At 65.6% G+C, this 20,682-nt stretch overlaps 1 protein-coding gene across 7 annotated transcripts in view; it reads right to left on the bottom strand.

Annotated features, from left to right (window-relative positions):
- The window catches only part of KCNQ2 (potassium voltage-gated channel subfamily Q member 2), a 41,742-nt gene extending 24,415 nt beyond the window's left edge, over window positions 1–17,327 (bottom strand). For 5 of the 7 annotated variants that reach the window (XM_037060075.1, XM_037060073.1, XM_037060072.1 and 2 more), the window contains exons 1-5: window positions 16,913–17,208; window positions 2,618–2,708; window positions 2,081–2,207; window positions 1,636–1,811; window positions 827–952 (exon numbers count right to left, since the gene is read on the bottom strand). In XM_037060075.1, coding sequence (XP_036915970.1) covers window positions 827–952; window positions 1,636–1,811; window positions 2,081–2,207; window positions 2,618–2,708; window positions 16,913–17,208 — 816 coding nt within the window. Of the gene's footprint in view, window positions 1–826; window positions 953–1,635; window positions 1,812–2,080; window positions 2,208–2,617; window positions 2,709–16,912 lie in introns of all 7 variants that reach the window. The other 2 variants (XM_037060078.1, XM_037060079.1) reach the window with 1 other exon arrangement.
- Between the last annotated feature and the right edge of the window lie 3,355 nt (window positions 17,328–20,682).

Raw genomic sequence — 20,682 nt, forward strand, 5'->3', positions numbered from 1 at the left:
AGGCAAGGGCTCAGCACCCCCACAGGTCAGGCTGGACCCTGGGCAGTGGCAGGGACACCAACACCACGCCACCCCGGAGGGCCCCGGTGGGGCCAGGGACAGCCTCAGCCGACCTTCAACCCCGCAACAAACACACGGAAGCTCCCCACGTCTCCCCTCTTTCCCCGACACACAAGTTGGGAGGGGGAAGCATCTGAAGGTTCTGTCCCTGTGTCATAGCCACGAGAGCCCAAGAGGCAGCTGTCACACTGGGCACAGGACCGAGGCTGGGGCCGGCAGCCGGGAAGCACAGGAAGGGGACAGTGCTGAGAGAAAAAAACAAGTGAGGGGAGGGGACGGGGGGATGTGGGCAGGGCCGTGGGCTGCCTTGGGGGGTGACTTGTAAGCTCAGACTAAGAGAGACGGAGGGGCCGTGAGCAGGGGCCTGGCGGCCCAGAGGGCTGAGTTTCCCTTTTACAAACTTTTCTGTCCCTCAGTGTGACAGGCAGGACTGCCCGTCTGCCCCTCCAGCAGTGGTCACACACAGGTAGGCCACAAGGCAGGGAGAGAGGGGGAGGGAGGAAGACGCTGACACACAGGCTCCCCGAGCTGGGCCCCTCCACACCCACCCACCAGCCGGAGCACCCGCCCCCAGCCATCCTGGACACCATAGCCCTGAGTGGCCAGCAAGTGGTCCCAGGTCCCAGGGAGATGTCCCTGGCCAGAGAGAGCCCAGTCATCTCCAGTCCAGGCCCTGGGGGTCAGGGGCACACAGGGGTGTAGACGAGGGCCCCTGAAAGCGGACACGCGCCTCCATCAAGGACAGCGAGCCCCGGCTGGAACTCACCAGGCCCCACCAGAGCGCGTCGGCGTAGGTGTCGAAGTGGTCGTTCTCACCCTTCTCCGCCAAGTACACCAGAAACGATGCCAGGATGAGGCACAGGAAGCCGATGTACCAGGCGGTGACCAGCTCCTGGAGAGTGGGCCGCGTCAGAGTGCGGGCCAGCGTCCAGCCCACCCACCCCTGGGAGGCTCTGTGTCTCCAGAGCCGGCAGCTGCCCAGCCACATGGCCCAAGCTCGTGCGTGGCAGGCGACAGGGGTGGCTGGTTTCCCTGGGTGTCCCCACACCCATGCACCTCACACCTGGGGGGACAGCCCAGCATGTACCTCCATCCAGGTCTGGAAGTGTCCCAAAGCAGCTGACAGGCCATCAGGCCAGAGAAGGTTGGAACCCGAGTCCCGACCTCAACTTCCCTGAGCTTGGGGGCGACCCCCAGACTGCCTGCTGTCCCTGGGGGGGTCCAGCACCTCAGCGCCTTGGGGGACCAACACCCTTGGTCCTGCCGACTGAGCCCCCACTCAGGGCTCAGAGGGGAGGGACAGTGGCAGGAGTCGATGGGCCCACCCTGGAGCGGGACTGCATAGCCAGGTCAGGCAGAGTCTAGCCTCCTGGTGGCTCCCTAGTTGTGGGGAGGGGCCTGAGAGGGGGCGTGGCTGCCGCCACCCCGGGTTCCACTGTCAGTGGCCACTGCCAGCCTCAGCCTAAATGGGCGTGGCTGGGCCATCGATGGGGCACTCCTACCTGGCTGCGGCGGAGCTAGCTGGGGCGGAGGGGCGAAGGGACCTCATGGGCCCTTCCGCAGGGGTCGGCTCACCTTGCTGTGGGCATAGACCACGGAGCCCAGCAGCTTCCAGGTGCCACCGCGCCGGTCCATGCGAATCATCCTGAGGATCTGCAGGAAGCGCAGGCTGCGAAGTGCGGACGTGGCGAAGACGTTGCCCTGGGAGCCGGCGGCCAGCACGGCGATGGACGCGATGAGCACCATGATGTCTGCAGAGACGGGAGCTCGAGGAGGCTGCGGGCTGGGGCTGCCCCGCCGGGGTTCCAGGAGGGTGGACAGATGGACGGAGGCACAGGCGGACTGCCCGGCGTGGGGACGGTGGCTGGGGTCCACCCAGCCCTGCACTGGGCACAGGCTGCCCTGCATCCCTTTGCCTCTCCAGCCGGGAGGCCAAGTGGGCGGAGCATCCCACGGTCTCGCCTGGCCTCCCCGCACCTTCCAAGGCCCCTGTCCGCCCTGGGCCCCTACGCGGGCTCACCGATCACACAGAACGGCTTCCTGGCGAACTTGAGCCGCCCCCTCCAGCCGCGGTACCGGCAGCAGCAGCCTGCGGCCCAGATGCGCACGAAGTACTCCACTCCGAACACCACGATGGTCACGATCTCCTGCAGGGGGCGCAGCTGAGCCACCGGCAGGCCAGGGCTACGGGGGCGTGGCCTGGCTCCGCTGGGCCCTCCCCCAAGCCCGGGACCAGGGCTGCCCAGACGTGCATTCTGGACTCGGGAGGCCCCTCTGTCCCCAACAGCAACACAGAGATTACACTGTGGTCACTATGGCGCCCGCCCCTGCCCCTGGGGGTTTGCTGTGAGCGTCTCAAGCCCCGCCCCAGCCGTGCCAGGGAACACCCCGCGTGTCCGTGGCGGAGGGCCACCCGGGCCTTGAGGATCAGGGAGGACCATGGAGGGGAAAAGGGGCGGGGCTTCAGGTGTCCAGTGCGGCTACCGCACAGTCTGAAGTTGGGGGAAGGGCGGGGGACCTGTGGCCAGGGGCTGCTCCCGCCCGCCCACAGGCTCACCAGAATGTAGAGCGCGCCCTCCGAGCTCTTCTCGTACTCTTTGATGGTGGAGAACACGGACAGCACGAGACAGGAGAAGACCAGCAGGAACCTGGGATGGGGGAAGTGCACTCAGCGCCGAGGCCGGGGGAGGGGCTCAGATCGGACACTCCACGCTCTGCCCACCGCCCATCTGTCCCGGTCTGCCCTGACGGCCAGGGGCTCTGGAGACACTCAGGCTTGGCTCCTGGGCTGGAGGCAAGACCCCCACCTGCCCTGCAACAGCAAAGACCCCCGCAAACCCCATGCTTGCTGTTCCTCCTTCAACACGTCCCCTCTCCAGGCTCCGAGGCAGAAACTTTCTGTCTCCCTGTTAATGCTGACCTTCACATGCAGCCACCCCAGAGCCCTTGCCTGGGTCCGTGAGTTTCTGGCTCCCACCCCGTGTGACCTGGGGTCCGTGATCGAAGGGTCCCACCCACAGACCTGCACCTGCGCCTCTGGCTGCCCTGTTGGTCCCTGACCATCGGGCACCAAGAACCACTGTTCGGGCAGTGTGGAGGCCGAGGCCCCATCCAAAGCACCCACCAGAACTGGCAGGGTGGGGTGGGGTCTCAGGCCCCTGACACCCGAGGACCTGGTCCCAGGCTCCTGAGGGGCGCAGTGCACACGATGAGGGGACCACACCATGCCCCTCTCACGTGATACCCCTCCCCAGCCCCAGCTCGGCATCCCCACTCAGACCCCTAGTGGGGGAGAGGCTGAGTTCCTTCGGGGCCAAGGCTGCATGATCCACCCGACCCTCTGCAAACTCCACTGGGCCCGCCTGCCTGCACCCAAGCCTGGGCTGCATCACACACGCTCACCACCCACGAACCTCACCACCCACGAACCTCACCACCCCCACAGTGCAGCGACTGTGCCCAGAGATGCAGGCCTCCCAGTCCCCTGACGCGGGGCGGATCGCCCTCCAGGGACTGTGGACACGGCAGAGGCGCTTACAGAGGGGACAGGCACAGACAGCCCCTGCTGACACAGACGAAATGCCGCAGAGAGACAGCCGCGTTTCAAAACCGCAATTAATTTCCTTTGCTCGTTAGCCAATTTATTCAATTAACTGAGCCCTGGAAAAATGTCCAGATATCTCGTGTGTCGTATATTCATAGCTGTCTGGGGGTGTTCTCTCCTGGCCATGGGGAAGGAGCACCCGTACTCAGAGTGGATCCACCAGGGGTGGAAGGCAGGAGACTCCAGGTTGGGACCCAAAGGTTGGGCTTGGGGGACATCATGGAAGGCAACACCCACCGCAGAAGGGGCACCTGGGCCTGGCCCAGCTCAGTGCTATGAGGTGGGGAGCCAGGTGAGACATGAAACCTGGTGGGCTTCCCCGAGGAGGTGGCCATGAGAATGCTGCTGCAAGGCAAGGTGGAGCTGGCGGGGCCAAGCGTGCAGAAGGGTGGGGAGCTCCCGGCAGAGGGGAGAGCGAGTGAGGGGCGGCACCTCCAGGACACGACTGGAGAACGGGGCAGCAGGTACCCAATTCTGTGATGCCCGTGCGGAGGGCACTCAAAGTCCCAAGGGGACCAGACCCTCTCAGCCGTGCTTCCTGAGGGCCTTCCAGAACATTCCGGGATGGCCCAGCCACGCTGTGCAGCCTGTCCCAGTGGGCAGTGACCTGGACACAGGGGACAGACAAGCCTGCGTCCTCTCAGCGGCCCACCCTGTAAGTGCCAGCAGCAGCTCCAGGCTTGTTTTTGAAGTTTCAGAACAGACAGTCACAGATGGCGCCCGGTGGGGGAGGCATCTCACCGACTCAGGAAGGAGGCCCCGAACGCCCACACCAAGGAGGAGGCGGGCAGACAGGGCTGCGAGCGCCTCCTGTCACATCCCCAGAGCGAAGACGGCAGACCCCCACAGGCCAAACTTTTGGGCCCAGGGCAGGAACTCCAGACTGCGAGGCCTCCCCCAACTCCTCCAGGCAGCCGAGAATCAGAGACAGGGTTCCAGGCCTTTTCTGGTGGTCAGCACCTTGGTGACCAACAACCGCTGCACCCAGCACACAGCAGCATCTCGGCCCCCCAACGGGGAACTAGAGTTGGGGAAACTGAGGCCTCTGTCCTCCTGGTCCCCTGGCACAGCCTCCTCAGGGACAGGGGGCACTTCACCGAGGTCCAGCCCTGGGGAGATGGATCTCAGACATGAGGGCCCACCCTCCAGCAGGATGATGGGGGTGCCATCCACTGAGGGGTCACCCTGGGCAGGTCTAGACCCCTACAGGCGTTCAGAGACGGGACCATGGTGGGCGGTCCCACCTGTCTTCCCACAGAGCTTTCCCACCAGAGCATCCCGAGTGTGTGCCGAGAGCTGGAGCCCCAGCTTCCTGCTCCTGTCCCCACCCTGCCCTGGTGACCCCATGGAGGCAGCCCTGTGTGCTCAGAGTGCCGACCCCCTCAGGCCCCCAGAGGACAATGAGGCTCCAGAGGACCTGGGTCCCTTCCTCCGAGAGAGGGGAGAGAGATGGGCAGGTGGGAGCCCCGGGTCACCGCCAGCCCCCAGCCAGGAACCCTCCAGGCTGCCAGGAGAGAAAACACAGGAGACACTTGGGAAGGTGGTTTCCCGCAGCCCGAGGCTAATTATGATAATAAATTCAAAGTGGAGACCTGGTACTGGCTGTGGTTGCCAAGGAAACAGCATCTCAAGCAGCTGGTCCCGATTCCAGGGGCAAAGATGGGCAGCAGGAAGGGCAGCCAGCGTGGGAAGCAACCTCAGACGGCCAGTGCTCACCTGGGCGGCAGGGAAAGGCGCTGCCCCCCACCGCCACGGCTCAAGAGTGTCTCACACACACCCAGGCCCACTGTCTGTCAGAGCGCCCCAGCCACTAGCCCCCAGGAGGGAGGCCGCCCCGCACTGCAGGGCCCACTGCACAGCCAGATGTTGGGGCTCCTGGGTGCAGAGCAGCGGCGGCAGGACCCTCTTTAGAAAGAGGAGGGCTCAGGGCAGGGTCCTGAGGGCTGGGCGGCAGACTCGGCAGGAGGTAGCGGCAGCCACGGCATGGTCAGCCCCAGCCGTGCCTGCAAGTCCCAGGGCGCACAGCTGTGGCAGGTGTGTGTGTGTGCTTGGGGGGGCCCTGCCTCCAGGCTGAGACCCCCACTTATGTCCCCCCTTCCCCTGCTCCAGCCCCCCAGAATGCAGGAAATACCTCTTTTTGGGGAAAACAGGACAAAGCCCATGCCACCATCTTCCTGGTCCCCTCCACCAGGGGTGGGGGGGCAACAGGACGGGTGCCTCTGAGCAGCAGGGTGCAGCCCCCACTGCATGGCCTCCCAGCCCAGACTCCCTCCTCTCACCAAAGGCTGACTCAGGGGGTGACAGGGGGTGTCCATCTCATCATAAGGCCACAGAGAACATGTGAGTCCCGGATGGGAAGAAGGGGAGTCGTATCATAGGCCCCCCCGCCGCCCCTGTGGGCTGCTCTCAGACAGAGCCAGGAGGTGCCTGGGGAGGGGTCCCGATCAAGCCCCCACAGCTAAAGGAAAACAACAGGCTAGAAAGCAGCTCCATGGCCCTCCAGCCCCCTCCGACCCTGGTGGGCTGCAGGGTTGGCCCACCCCCCTTCCCCAGAGGGGTCCGCAGACACGCCCCCTCTCAGGGCCCAGGCACAGAGGCCACGGGAGGTCAAGCCTGGTGCCCTGCAGATCGGTGGCAGCTGGGCTCCCTGGGGAAGCCCGCCCACCCCAGCCGGCCAGCGTGAAGGCTACTGCCAGCTCTCCGCCTGGAATCTAATTTCGTCCCCTAATAAACTGCTCTGCCTTCAGGTCCCGATGGCACTTCCGATCGGCAGAGTGATGGGCAGCCCGGCGGCCGATGGCCGCTCCAGACGTAAAGGAGACGTGAAAAATGACTTTGCCAGCCCGGCAGGGTCGGAGGGGCTGGAGGCCGAGTTCCAGAGGCTGCCATGCACGAGGACCTCTCTCTCAGGGCCCGGGCTCACCAAGGCGCAGCCCTCCAGCCCACCCTAGGCCACGGGCACCCAGAGGAGCCTGCTAATCTGAGGGTGGAAGGTTCTGGTGGCTCCCATCTGAACCTAAGGGAGGGGTGCAGGCCAGCACCCAGCACCTGCCTCTCCACGCGAGTCCTCGAGATACCTCAGGCCTGAGAGGCCACAGCTCAGGGGGCACGAGACCCTCAGGGTCTCATCCTGGCTGGGCACTCAAAGCCCCCCCTACCTGCCTGGGGCCCCCATCCAGCCCTCCCCCTTCCAACACCAGGGCAGCAAGGGGCTCTTAGGAGCCAGTGACCTCAGGATGGCCGGTGTCCCTCCGAAGCTTCAGCTACAGGACACGGAGCTGTTGAGGTCGGGGTCCTAGTTGCCCCAGAAGAAGCAGGCACCCCAGGAAGCCCCAGGGATCGGGGGGTGCTCTGGGATCTGCAGGCTGTGTTGGGCGTGTCCCTGCCGGGGCTCTGACCCCCAGGTGACCCCCAGAGAAGGCAGTTGCGAACGGGGTAGTGTGCACCCCGTCAGCCACCTGTCCGCACACGGACCACAGGGGTGGACAAAGGCTCACCCGGTGTCAGCCCCCTCCACACCAGGCAGCAGCCACCCTGTCCCTGCCCTGGGCCCCCTCCCTTCTCCTAGACTCCTGCCCCACCCAGGGGCCCTCCCAGACACCCCTGTCCCTCACAAGACTGCATCCCAGCTCACCACGCCCCCACCTCAGCCACTGTGGTCCCTCAGCCTCACCCAGCAGTGTCTCTGCCCCAGGGACTTTGCACACGCCCCTTGTTCTGCCTGGAATTCTCTTCCGCGCCCACAGCTGCCACATGGCCGCCTCCTCATGCTCCCGAGGTTCTGTTCTTAAAGCATCACCTTCTCGGAGAGGCGGCCCAGCCCCCAATTCCTCCCCTGTACTCCCTGGAGAGGGGTCCTGACCCCTGCTAGCCAGGGTCCCCCGCCCTCCTCACCTGTCCTGCTCACTGGGCTCCCCAGTTGGAACCCACCCACAAGGGTGGCCCCAGTGGTGGCCGAGCCCGCAAGGTCGGCTCCAGCCTGAAAGCCAAGGCCCGCAGCCCCCGGAAGACAGGCCCTATAGCACACAGCCTCCAAGCACTGCCAGGAGGGGGGCCCCGTCAGGCAACCTGGGCACTGCAGGGACCAGAGGGCTTCTGAGGGCAGAGTGCGGGGTCTGGGAGGGAGCCCACTCGGGGGCAAACGCCACTCACTAGAAAGGCCCCCACTCCCGAGGATGTCACAGCAAAGGTGGAAACGGACAGATGACAGGCCACCCGTGTGGCAGGGTGTCCTTGATCTGATGAGCCACACGGGGGGTGGGACTCCAGTTGCACAAACTGCCCAGGGCAGTGGTCCGTTCCCAAGGGCCTGGGGAGAGACACGGGGACTGACAGGCTTGGGTTTCATGGAGCAATGGCAAGTTTTGAATCTAGGGAACAGATGAACCACCCCTGAATCAGTCACTTAAAAACGATTAACCGTGAGAGGAATTTCTCCTCTCTGTGAATTTCACTGCAATTAAAGAAAAGAGGGGAAAAGGAGAGAGAAGCTGCACCATCAGCCCCCAGATGGCGGGGAAACCCTCATGTGCTCCGGGCAATGCCCTCCCCCGTGCCTCAGTTTCCCCATGACAAAACAGGCTTGGGTGGGAGAGAAGAAAGTCCCACACGTGGTTCCCTCCGGACTGTCCCTTGCAGAGCCCCTCCCCCACCCCCAGGCAGAGGACTCCAGCCTGGGAAGCCTGTATGTGTGGCCTTAGGGCGGGGGTTTGGACCAGCAGACTCCCTCCCAGAAGTGTCTCCTTCCCCCGTGGGCACTGAGCTCCGTCTCTGGCACCCTCAGGCCCCCCCTGCAGCCCGGGCTCACTCTGGGGGCCCGTCCTTGGCTTCCCTGTCACACGAGGCAGCTCTGGGGTCCTGCAAGAGTCCTGACCTGTCTGGGGAGCAGGCCTGAGAGGAGGGCCGCCTCGAGTGACTGCTGCCCCCGGGGGTCCCCCAGCCCCACTCTGCCGGGCCCTCGGCCTAAGCATATGGAAGCACCATGTGGGATCGGGGGTGGGGAGGGGTCCCCAAGGGGCGGCACTGCCCTCTGCCTCCCAGGTTAAAGGGGCATTGGGGACAGAGCCACCTTGTCACCTGCCCTAGGAGGCACTGGGACGTGCCTCCCTTTGGAAGTGCCTGATGAAACTGTCACCACCGACTGTTAAGGCAGAGGAGGGTTCTGGTCAGAGTTCTGTGCTTTTTGGAGACACACGGACGGGCCCGGGCCCCTGGGAGCAGCTCGGATGAGACCCAGGTCTTCTCAGCGCTTTTCAGCAGCTTCCCGATGCCCCACGGTGGCTGTGGTCACTTTGTCATCAGGAGAGGTGGCCGTGCCAGAGGGTCTAAGGCGGTGGCGGCACAGCACCGTCTGCCCCTCCCCTGCGTCCCACACCTGCTTCCTTCCGCACGAGGTCACTTCAGCTCTCAGCTCAGGACCACGGCCAGCTCCCCGGCCCCGCCCCCTTGCCAGGACCTGCCCTCCTGGGGGAAGGGCTGCCTGGGGAAGCCACCCTGTCCCTCCCCCTCCCTTCTCCCTCCTCCCCCTCCCCCTCCTAGAGGCTGGGGTCTCCGTGAACAAGCTTCTCAACTCCTGGGGCCCTGCCAGCCTCCCGCGTTGGCCTGGCCCCCGGAGGGCCCAGTGAATGCCCTGCTCACTGGAGGCAGACGCCAGCCTGCACAGTGCTCACCTGGCCCTCCCGCCATCACCCCCTCTTCTGAGGGCCTGGCTTCCAGAAGCACTTCACCACCTCCCCCCAAAACCCGGGGCCTGGGATAAACCGGCCTTCCCCCCTACGAACGTTCGAGTGCTCTTTCCAAACCTATACTGAGAAGCAAACTCCCGTCAGGCTCCCGGGAGGGACCAGGCAGGGCCTGGGGGAGGGAGAGGCTGCCAGTCTGCAGACAGCCAGAACAATCTAGAAGGAATACCATCCATGAATCCTGGAGACAAAAGTCAGACTCGGGGCTGGTGGCCTGGGACACACCCACCCTCAGAGCTGCCAGACAAGGCAGGGCCCTGCCTGCCCCTGGCGTCCTCTCCCTGTGGCTGGTGCCTGCTGCTGGGCAGTGGGACAGAGGCTCCAGGCAGCCAGTGGCTGGGGAGAGGCCAGGGCCTCCCCCGAGGGAGACAGCTCACCACCCCGAACCGGGATCCCCTCCTGCACTCCAGGACCTGCTGGGCCCCCATCTGGCCACCCCCTCGCCGCACCTGGGGCCCTGCACCCCAGTGTCTGGGAATAAATCACAGCAGGTGTGCGAAGCACCTGCAGAACCACGTCGAACGCCAACACCAGACTTCCAGAAATGGGCCCTTCTCACCGGTTCCCACCGGTAACAGCTCAGGACAAGGGCTGCGCTTCCCAGGGCCCCTGGGACCCACCACCACACCGAACCAGAGCCCCGGCCTGCTTTTGTCGGGGCAGGGGACCCCCATGCTGGGACCCGAGTCCCTGTCCTCCGTGTCACCACCGCCCCAGTCTCCACGGCAGGACCCACAGGTGCCAACACTGACCAGCCTGGCATCTGGCGGGACCAGTCTGAAAGGGCCGCAGAGGCAGCCACACAAACCCACTGAGGCCCTTATTACAACTTCCAGAACGTCATCCCCACAGTGGGGTCTGGCAGAGGCCCTGGAACACAGGCCCCCGTGCAGGGGCTCCGAGACCCTCGAGGCCTTAAGCCCTGTCTTCTTCCATGTGAGTTGAAAGCATGATCCACCCCAGCCTCAAATGGCAGAAACCTCGCCCCCCACCACCCCAGACCGGACCTCATGCTCCCTGGCCCCTGGGCCCCTGCTCTGAGCCTGTGTCCTCGGCCCCCCTCATTCACAAGAGGGACAGGCGTCTCTCTTCTCTGACCCTCTCCTGCACACCCCCACCTCACCAAGAACAAATTAAGGGCTCGGCAGGGCAACTCGAGGGGAACCTGGCCTGACTCGGACCCAGAACCTCACCGTATGTCCAGAAGCCTCCACCGGCGTTCACCACAACACCCTTCGGGGACAACCTTGGGTCTGCTTCCTTCTGTCTAGCGGCTCGTGCTCCGAGGGATGGGTTGGACGGGCGCCAGGCAGCCGGGACAGGAAGACACACTCCCCCCCGCCCACCCCCAGTGGAGGGGTGTCGGAAAGCTCAGCTGAGCCGCAGTCCTGCCTGGCAGGCGTCTCCCAGGCTTCGGCAGTGACGACCTGGTCAGCGCAGGATTCGGCCTCGTGCGTGGAGTGGTGTCCTGTGCGGTCCAGGGGTCACTGGTACAACCTGTCGGTGACGCTGCTCTTCCCGCCAGCCCCCTCCTGTCCCCACGACGGGGGCTCAGGATGCGGGGTGTCTGCCATTCCACAGAACAGGGGCATCTCCGGACACCTGGGCCATGTGGAGCACGGCTCCTTAGGAAAGCGCCAGTCCCCCGGCAGGAGTCAGGCCCAGCCCTCACGCCCCAGGCGCAGCCTCACGCCTCAGCAGCAGTCCCGAACGCCTGGCTAACTGCAGAACCAGCTCACAGTGGTCCTGTCCTGTTTCTAACGGGACCCAGACCCAGAACCAAAGCACCCGAGTGACCCTGTGAACCCTCAGCCAATGGGGCACAGAACCACAGGGCAGGGCGTGGCCCGAAACTGCACCCTCTCCCAGGTGCAGGGCGCTGTCCAGGAAGACCCGGTGCCGAAACCCCTCAAATCTCGCCAGAACCCTGGATCTGGGGGACACAGCCAAGTCCGGCCTCCTGTCCCCTTGCCTAGTGACCTCGAAATAAGAGCCTCTTTCTTTGCTCGGAAGCCAGCTCTCTCTCGTCATCTTCTAGGCCTCAGGCCCTTTTTCGTCAGTAACCCCTCCGTCCAGGCCCAGGCGCTGGCCAACGGGACTGAGACCTGACCAAGGCTGGGCTGCCGGGCAGGTGGCCCGGACTCAGGCAGCACACGCCCACCCTCGTCAGCCCCACCCTCATCAGTCCCGCCCTCTGCCTGCCCCGCCCAGCACTCAGGACGAGGGCCTCCCTGCTGCCGAGCCTGGCACCGCGAAGACACCAGCACTGGCTTCACGAACGTGGCCGGCACCGAGCACTGGGCTGAGTGNTCATCTTCTAGGCCTCAGGCCCTTTTTCGTCAGTAACCCCTCCGTCCAGGCCCAGGTGCTGGCCGACGGGACTGAGACCTGACCAAGGCTGGGCTGCGGGGCAGGTGGCCCGGACTCAGGCAGCACACGCCCACCATCGTCAGCCCCACCCTCATCAGTCCCGCCCCCTGCCTGCCCCGCCCAGCACTCAGGACGAGGGCCTCCCTGCTGCCGAGCCTGGCACCGCGAAGACACCAGCACTGGCTTCACGAACGTGGCCGGCACCGAGCACTGGGCTGAGTGAGTCACAGAACTGTCACCCCACGTCACAGACAAGGAAGGGTCCGTGGAGGCACACCACACGTGAGAGCCCTGTAACAGCACCGCTCACGAGGGCAGCGAGACGGTCCCTGCCAGCTCCTGAATGTCCGTCTCAGAACCGGCCTGCGTGTGTGCCTGGAACCGTTTCGGACGACCTGCCCGAGAGGTGACCCCCACAGCACTCTGTTTGGCAACAAGACACAGGCTGACGTCCCCACAAGCTCACCTGCGGAAGGGGCAGCCGCCTCCCGCCAAGGGCCCTCCCGCTGTCCCAGCTTCCGGGGACAGGACCCGGCCTGGGCCTCAAGGAGCACCTAGAGTGTGCGCTGCGTGTCCCTCTCAGTCCTTCCTTGCATGCTCCCGAAACACACAGCCCTCCACAAAATGCCCCAGAGAGCTCCCGGTCCCCGGGGCCCTGTTCCTTCTCCAGGGTGCTGAAAAGGTGGGCCGGCCCCACAGCACTCCTCCCAGGGACATGGGCAGCTTGCTGGGCCACGGCTGCTCGTGGACGGGCTGGGCTGGCACCAGGGGCAGGCAGGGCCCCAGAGACCACCAGAGTCTGGACAGTGGGCAGCACGCAGCCCGCACACCCTCGCCCACTGCTGGGCTCTGCCGCCGGTGCTCCAGGAAGTGAGTCCACTTCTTCCAGAACAGGCTGGAGCGCAAGCACCTTCGGGACGGGCAGAGCAGCGGCACCCACGCCTGAGGCCTGGAGGCCGGCAGGCTGCGTGCCGCCTCCCACTGAGTCTCCGAGGGGACAGTTTGAGCTCCTGACTTGCACGGACCCCTAACAACGCCACGATTCCCTTGCTCCGACCGCTCCGACCAGCGAAACTGTTAAATGCCGAGCCTCCTGCCTCCCCATCACCTGCAGACACGGGGAGTGTGCGGAGACTCACTCCGAGCGTGAGCCGAGCCCGTGTTCAAAGTACAAAACACGCTGTCGCCGTGGACTGAGTTCACGCCCCGTTCCCGGGTGTGAGGGGGAAATCTGCCAGAGGCCTCCTGACCCGCGCGGCAGCCTGAGGGCCCAGGTTTCCCTGGCAGCCGCGCTCGGCTGGCGGCTTCCTCGCCTTTTGGGGAATTTCCACATGGTTCTCCAACTCTCCGATGGACAGGCGGTGCCTCCCAGGACTGGGGGGCGGTGGGCGACCAGAAGGGAGTTGAGAATACAGCCCCCCACAGTCTTCCCCCGGGTCGACCTGCCGCTCTGGCCCCTAAATGCAGTCAGACCGAGGATGGGGGTGGCCACCTGTGGGGCCTCGGGCTGAGGACAGAGAGCCACCTCCTGCCCAGTCCCACCCACTCTGGGCAGACAAGTGGTAAGAGCAAAGATGTGACCCCACTTGGGTTACCTAAGGCCGTGCAAGGGAAGGCACCGTGGCTGAGCTCGACGCACAAGGGGATGTGGGTCCATGAAGCAGGGGCACCTGCCCGCAGCCCCAGCCTCAGAGGCCTCCACAGGCACACCTGGCTGCCATCCAGGAGAGGGCTCGGGGGCCCGGCCGAGAGAGGCCCCCAGCGGCACGCACAGGCCCTTCTCACACGCTGGAGCCCCGGCTGCTCACAGCGGCTCCCAGGTGTTGGGGGGGTCAGGCGGCCAGTACCCCAGTGCTCCTCTCTGAAGCACAGACGCCCTGTCAGCTTGTTTGGAGTGACTTGGAACTCACTCAGCCTTTCCTGGCCTCAGTTTCCCCACCAGTGAAGTGGGGCCTCCCAGTGAGGAATTTCAGGGACCACGGTAAGTGTGGCTGCCTTTTTCCACCTACCAGAGCCTGGAGACCAGGCCCCCAGGCTCCTGTGGGGGGGGTCTCAAAGGGCCTCCCCAGGGCCTTTCCTAAGCAGCCCCACAGCCCCAACAGGGTGGTTTGGGGCCTTCTCTGTGGCTCACACTCCCTCTGAGGGATCCCCCAAACTCCAGACCCTGCACTGGAAAACCCTCGTCCTCAGAGGCGCCCCCTCTCCGGACACAGACCCTCAGGCCCGGAGACCGGCAGTGAGTCGAGGGGTGGGTACAGGGCTGCCCCAGATCCGCCACACTCCTCCCTGCCCCCCGCCGGGGGAAGGGCCCGTTGGGACTGAGGGGTGGTTCCCAGGCCTCGGGGGGGGGGGGGGCATCACTGCACCCAGGGCCCACCCCCCATCCAGTACCCCAGGGGAAGGAGTCTCCAGCACAAGCAGGGGAAGGAGTCTCCAGGGGCCTCGGGGCTGGGAGGGGGCTCCCAGTGGTTTCTGTGGGGCGCGCCCACATCTCGGGGTCTCAGGCGCTCCTGAGGCCTGAGTCCAGAGGCTGCTGCCTCCAGAAGGCTGAGGGAGAGGCGGCCATGGGTCCTGGCCCAGGGCTCATCTGCGGAGAAAACCCCGTCTGTGGGGGTGGGGGTGGGGGGGAATCTGGCCTGAGGCCCACCCAGCCTGGAGGCCCCAGGGCAGCTGCCTCCCTCCCACAGCTGATAGCAGCTGCCCCCAGGGGCCCACTGGGATCCTTTCACCTTTCGGAAACTGGGCTTTTCTGCAAAGGGCAAAAGAAAGGTGGTCCAGGAGGGCTTGGAGCCGCCCCAGACCCCAGGACTGGTTCGCAGCCAGCACTGCCACCGTGGGGCTGGTCCCTCCCTCCCGCCCCTGGCTTCCCCGGGCCCAACAGCGCCAGGCCAGGAGGAGGAGCTTGACCTTCATTTAATTAATGAATCCACCAACCAGAGCAGGAGTCGCTCCATCAGCCAGAGCTGGGCAAGGGAGCAGGGCACCCGGGCAGCCACACCCCAGGGGCAGAGGCCTCTGGAGCCAGGCTGGGCACGGGGACAGTGGGGAGCTCCACGGCCCGGGTTGGGTGACGGATGGGCCATGAACAACACCGGCAGGACAGGCATGTCACCGTGGGGACAGCCCACGCGGAGCCGGCCCTGAGGGTGCTTCTCCCCCAGTCCCTGCTGGGCCCACTTCACTGACCGGGACACTGAGGCCTGAAGCAGGTCTGTCCCTGGACTTCAGTGCCTCACCCAACAGTGACAGCAGTCCCCTCCTGCCGGCCCCTGGGCTGCCCTCCCTGAGTTTGCCCCTGCCCCTGCCTGTGAGCTGGGAGCAAGGGCAGTTCAGGGAAGCTGGTGCCTGGCAGAGGGGTCCAGGGGGGGCCGGGATGCCTCAAAAGAGGGGACCAGTGCCCCCAAAGCCCACGCGCACGCAGCCGGCCTGACTCAGGGTCGCTGGAAGAAGAAACACAGGACACAGACCCCTGCCTCAGGCGAGCACAGAGCGGGACCCAGGACCCCCACACACCTGCTTCTGGTGTGAACACTGCAGCTTTTAGGAGGCAGCTGGCACTGAAGATTGGTCCTTCAGGCCCCAGCAGGGAGCGACCACTCAGGGCCAGGTACAGGGCCTCACAGAGGGGCCACTTGTGCCCAGCTGCTGGGCTAAGGGTGGGCTGATATATACGAGAGGTCACCTCGGGCCAGGACCTGCGTGACCAGAGCCAGTCCCACAGGGAGCCCCCTCAGCCCCAGGCAGGTGGAGAGGGAGGTGGGGTGGGAGGGTCACTGGTGAGGGGACACAGTGCTCTTCCCAGGAGGAGCAGGTCACCTGAGCAAGGCCTGCCTGGTAGCACCTGAGCCAGAGCCACCATGGGGGGCCAGTGGGGGCCAACGCTCACCATGCCAGGGGAGCCCCTGCCCCTGGGACTCCCAGGTTGGCCATCCACCTGCCGTGCCTGGGGATGGTGCTCAGGGTGCCCCCAGGGACAGGGTCCCCCCACAACAGCCTCTCTGAAAGCAGCCCAACATTTCCCTCCCAGGGTTGCTGCGCCTGTCCCACAGAGGGTCTGTTGAACACACACCCCAATCACACTCCCAGAGACACGCCCCTCTCATCCCAGGTGGGCACCGGGTCAGTGGGGTCAGTTCCCCAGAATCTGCCCCCTCACTCCTGTCCCAAAATGCCTTCACACAAAATGGCCGAGCTGGCCCGGTCCAGTGGGATGGGAGAGGGTGCCTGCCGGTTCAGAGGCCAGGCGGACCGCACAGCCTCACATGCAGACTTGCACCAATGCCCCTCAGAAGGCCCGGTGCACACCCCACCAGCCGCGGCCACGGACCCTGCGCAGGGAGCCGGAAGTTCCCGGAACCCCAGGCCTGGGGAGACTTGCAGCCTCTAGGGCGCTGGGCGCCAGGCCAGGCAGCTGAGCCCCTCCCCCTGGGCGCCCACGCTGCTCAGGAGGGTCCGGAGCCCGAAGGAGGAGCGGTCAGCAGGCACACGCCTGCTCTGCAGCCAGCAGCCGCAGGGGGGGGGGGGTCAGGACTGCGTGGTGGGGGGTGGAGAAGGGAGTCAGGGACGCAGGTGGGGCTGGTCCGGGTGGGCACCAGAGCACAGGAGTCAGCTGTCCTCGGCCCCGGGCTGTGGGTGGGCAGCAATGGGAGGACCCCTCCTCATTTCTGGGAGGCAGGAGCCTGCCCCGATGAAGTGAACGGCTTTGGGGACTGGGCAGGATAGGCCAGCCCTTCCCCCATCATTCGCTTCTTCGTGGGGAATTCCAGCCCAGGGGGACCCCCAGGAGTCCAGAGGCAGAGGCAGGACAGGCAGCGCCGCCCTCCCTCCCCACTGGCCCTTTGTTCGGTGCAGTGGCCTGGGGAGGAGCCCCTCGAGCTGAGGAGCGACGCCTGGGGCTCTGCTCACCCCATCCTGGGGGATGGGGGCTGATGCAACCCGGCCAGGCCGCGGTGGGGGGCGGGGAGCCTGGGAGAGGGCGGGGGACGCCCGTCCCCCGCCCGACCTGAAGCTCGCACCCCGGAACTCCTTCCTGCCTGATCTCTCCAATCTTCGCCCTTCCCTCTGCCCAGGGGACGCGGGGTACCCGCTGGCCGGGGCGCACGGGGTCGGGCGCGGGGCGCAGGGCGCGGACACTTACACGTAGGCGTGGTAGATGAAGGCCCACCCGCGCGGCCGCTCCAGCACGTTGTAGAGGAAATTCTGCAGCTTGCGGTAGAAGGCGTTGCGCTTCGGGGGCTTCCCGGCGCCCGCGCCGCCCGCGCGCGGCTTGCTAAGGATGCTGCCGCGCTTGGGGGCCTCAGAGCCGGCGATGAGCAGGGCGCCGTCCCTGGTGGAGTCGGGCGCGCCGGGGTCCAGCCCCACGAAGCCCACCTTGAGTTTCTTCTCCCCGCTCGGGCCGGGGTACACGCCGCCGTTGCGCGACTTCTGCACCATGGTGCCGGCGGCGCCCGGCGACCGGGACGCGGGATCAGCGAGGGCGACGCGCGGGGGGCGGCGCGGGCCCAAGCCCAGGCCCTCGGCCCAAAAGCCGCATGGCCGAGGCGGCAACGGCGGCTCCGCGCTCCTGCCGTCCCGGGTCTCGCGCAGGGACGCGGCGGCCACCTCGCCCCGCCCGCCGCCTCGCCTCGCCCCGCCCCCCGTTAACCCCTGCGACGCTGCACCAACCGCGGGAGAGCGGGGAGGGGCGGGAAGCGAGAGAAGGCGGGACTGGCCGAGCTAGGCTTCGCTGCCACTGTGTGGGTGGGCCCCTTCCGGCTACCAGGCAATGTGCGCCCTGAGGAGCCCCTCGGTCACGTCTAAGGTGAGCAGGACCAGGCCAGCACTCGCCTGAGGGGCCAGAGTGGCCCAAGCAGCCCTGGACTGGTCACCTCCAAGCGAGGGGAGAAGGGCAGACCTTGCCAGGCTCTGGTTTATAGGGTCTGGCGCACGCGGATCTTCTCCAATGGGCCTCTAGGTGGACCCGGCCTGGGCTGTACCCCCACCCTGCCCCTTGGGTGTGCAGGGAAGCGTCTGAGAGGAGTCCCTAAGAGGTGGCCCAAGCCGGGCCCAGAGGAGGGGTCCTGGAAGAAGAGACAGGGAGAACCCCCAGCCCCCTGCACCCTTGCGGGCAGTGGGCCCCAGTAATCAGTGACGGGGCCTGGGAGACTGACCCCTGGGAGCCCACACTTCGTCTGCAGACCTCCAGGGGCCTGTGGTCAGGACCCGGAAGGAGGCGGCAGCCTAGGGTGACACCAGGGCCTGAGGCCAGTGGGGATGCGGTTGCCACAGGCCAGGACGAAGGAAGGCAGGCTGTGGACACAGCCAGCAGGCTGTCCCTTGAGGGCAGTGGGCAGAGGTGGCCGTGCCCAGTTGGGGAGCTCGGGGTGTCCTGGCTGGTTCCTCTGAAACCTACCGCTGCGAGGCCATGGGCACTTACCCCCCAGCGCCTGAGCACTCAACACGAGCAGTGCCCAGACAGGCCCCCACGTCTGCCCAGCACCCTGGGGTCCACCCAGGGAGAAAGGCTTGTTCAGCAGCTGGTCACTCAGCTCCTCACACAGGTCTCCAAAGAGAGCAGCGTGTGCACTGTGCTCCGTCGTCACTCGGCAGAACACAGAATGGCGGAGGCAGGGACGGCACCGGTCTGTGAGTCATCCAGAGCGTTGGGACCGAATGCCGCCCGTGCCATGCACACCCATCTGCACACGGGCGTGTCCCAGGGCCGCACGCCCGCCCCCACCTCCCACTCCTCGTCAGCGACCACGGCCTGCTCCCCAGCCGAGCCCAGGCCCAGGAAGGAGGCTCCAGCCAGGCCCACCTGGGGCAGGCGTGGGACCTAGACGGCAACAGGAAAGAAGGAGCCCCCTGCATTCCCCCGACAAAGCTGGACCCACGGGGGTGGCCTCTGGTGACCCTCACCCTTAGGAAAACTGGACACAGTGACTGCAACTCCGACGCGCCGACTCCAGAAGGGGACATTACCGCCGTCTGTTAAGGAGGAGCTCCTGCCCCCTCCAGGAGAATCCCCCCTCCGGGCCTGTGATGTGAGAGGGAGGGGCCCGTGAAGGACGGTGATGCGGCTGCTTGTGAGGGGGCAGGGAGGCCCCTCTAGCAAGAGGACCCACAGCGGGGCTGGCAGGGAACCCGAGGGACCCTCTATGCTCTCGTCTGCAAAGGCGCTTCCTAGGTTCCAGAAGGCACACACCCCACGCCGAGGCTTGAACATCCGCTTCCTCTGTTACGATGTCCCTCCCATGAGCTGGCTCACTGGTCACTTACGTTCTCAGTTTGGTGTCAGGCATCGCACACGCCCCCCTGCGACCCAGGCGAAGCAAGACGCGAACACCCTCGTCTGGGGTGAGTTCAATGCCAGTGACAGGAGCATCGCTTATTGAAAAATAGATGGAAAAGCTTTCAGGCTCAAGCCATCTTCGCCAAGACAGCAGTGAGGAGCCGGAGAAGAGTGGAAAAATTCAGCCGCACAGGATGTGCGGGCAGCTGGCACGGCCACCACCAGGCCGGGCGCTGTCCTTCAGCACTCCACACTGAGCACTGTCCCCAGGCCCCCGGAGCCTCCTCCTCTGTCCCCTTCACTGGCCACACCAAGGAGCACATGAAGGACTAGTGGGTGAGCTGACGGCACTGATGGGGACCCTGTCCAACACCAGGTCTCAGGAATCCGGCCCCTCCCTGGTGGGAGGTCACCTCGCCGGCCTGCCCCCTGCCCCTGTACGTGTCCTGTCTTCTCACTGCTGTGTCCCACAGAGCCCCACACAAATGGGGCTTTCGCTGGGGGGTCAGCAGATGTCTTACAGCCGCTGGTGACAGAAGCCAGACCCCTCGGGGACCTGCAGCATGAGCCTTCCCAAGGCTGCGCGGGTCAGGAGCAGCTCTGCACCCCCTGGAAACCTGTGTCTCCTGGTCTCCTGCCAACCCTAGGGCTTCTGACTCTACAGTTTTGCCCCTAACGTGGGGCTGGGCAGGGCGGTGAGTCACTCATGCCGGTGAGGGGTGAGGCCAGTCCCCTGGTGGGTGTGGAGGTGGACGGGCTCCGAGGCCCTGTGTGCGGGGCCCTTTGGGACGGCCCCGGTCTGCTCACTGGGCTTGTAGAAGGTGCTTCTGTCCAGGCGTTCGCGAACGCTGGAGTTCTGGGGGGCGGTGACACTGCCCCCTCTGCCCAGTGGAAAGGGGAGCGGGTTCCTTCCCCATCACCCCATCACCCCATCACCCCATCACCCCATCACCCCATCTCCGGCCTCAGCAGAAAACAAATGATCCCAGCAGAGGCCCGGAGGGAAAACTCCACCCGCCAGCCCGGAAAACAGACTAATTTGGGGAAATGAGCAAGGACAAGGCTCTCCATCACTCGGCCTGGGCCAGAGCTCTGCTGTCCTGCTCTTTCTGGGACACCAGGAAGTGCCCATGCAGACGGCGGGCTCCAGCCTCCCCCCGCCGCCCCCCCCCCGAAACCGCCCCCCCCACCCCCGCAGGAGTTTCCTGCCATCAGGAGACAGAGCCGTGTTTGCCCAGCTCCCAGGGGAGCAGGAAGTGAGGAAGAGACTTAACATGTGAAAGCATCGATTTTTTAAGAAACATCTTACACCAAACTCAATAAAATTTAATTTATAGTTTTTTTTTCCCAAGAATCGGAGCTCCCCACAAGTGTCCAGCTCCTGGCATGCCAGCCTATGGCGCCGCGGGGCTGCCCGGTGCTCTCCGAGTCAGCAGTCCTACCCTGCCTCCCAGGGTGTGCGGCCGTGGGGGACGGACACAGGCCCGATGCCCCAGGGGAAGGAGGTCTGTCTGCAGGGTCTGGGCCTCACAGGGGTCCCCCACCCTGAGGTCCTGTGTCCCCTCACTCCGAGAGCCATCTTTGGGGAGCAAGGGCCGTGTCTGGGAGCCTGTGGGCTTTGTCATTTCCGGTCCCTC

The sequence above is a fragment of the Sturnira hondurensis genome, unplaced genomic scaffold, assembly GCF_014824575.4.
Source record: "Sturnira hondurensis isolate 20B ecotype Veracruz unplaced genomic scaffold, ASM1482457v3 Scaffold0011378, whole genome shotgun sequence".
In the NCBI taxonomy this organism is placed as follows: Eukaryota; Metazoa; Chordata; class Mammalia; order Chiroptera; family Phyllostomidae; genus Sturnira; species Sturnira hondurensis.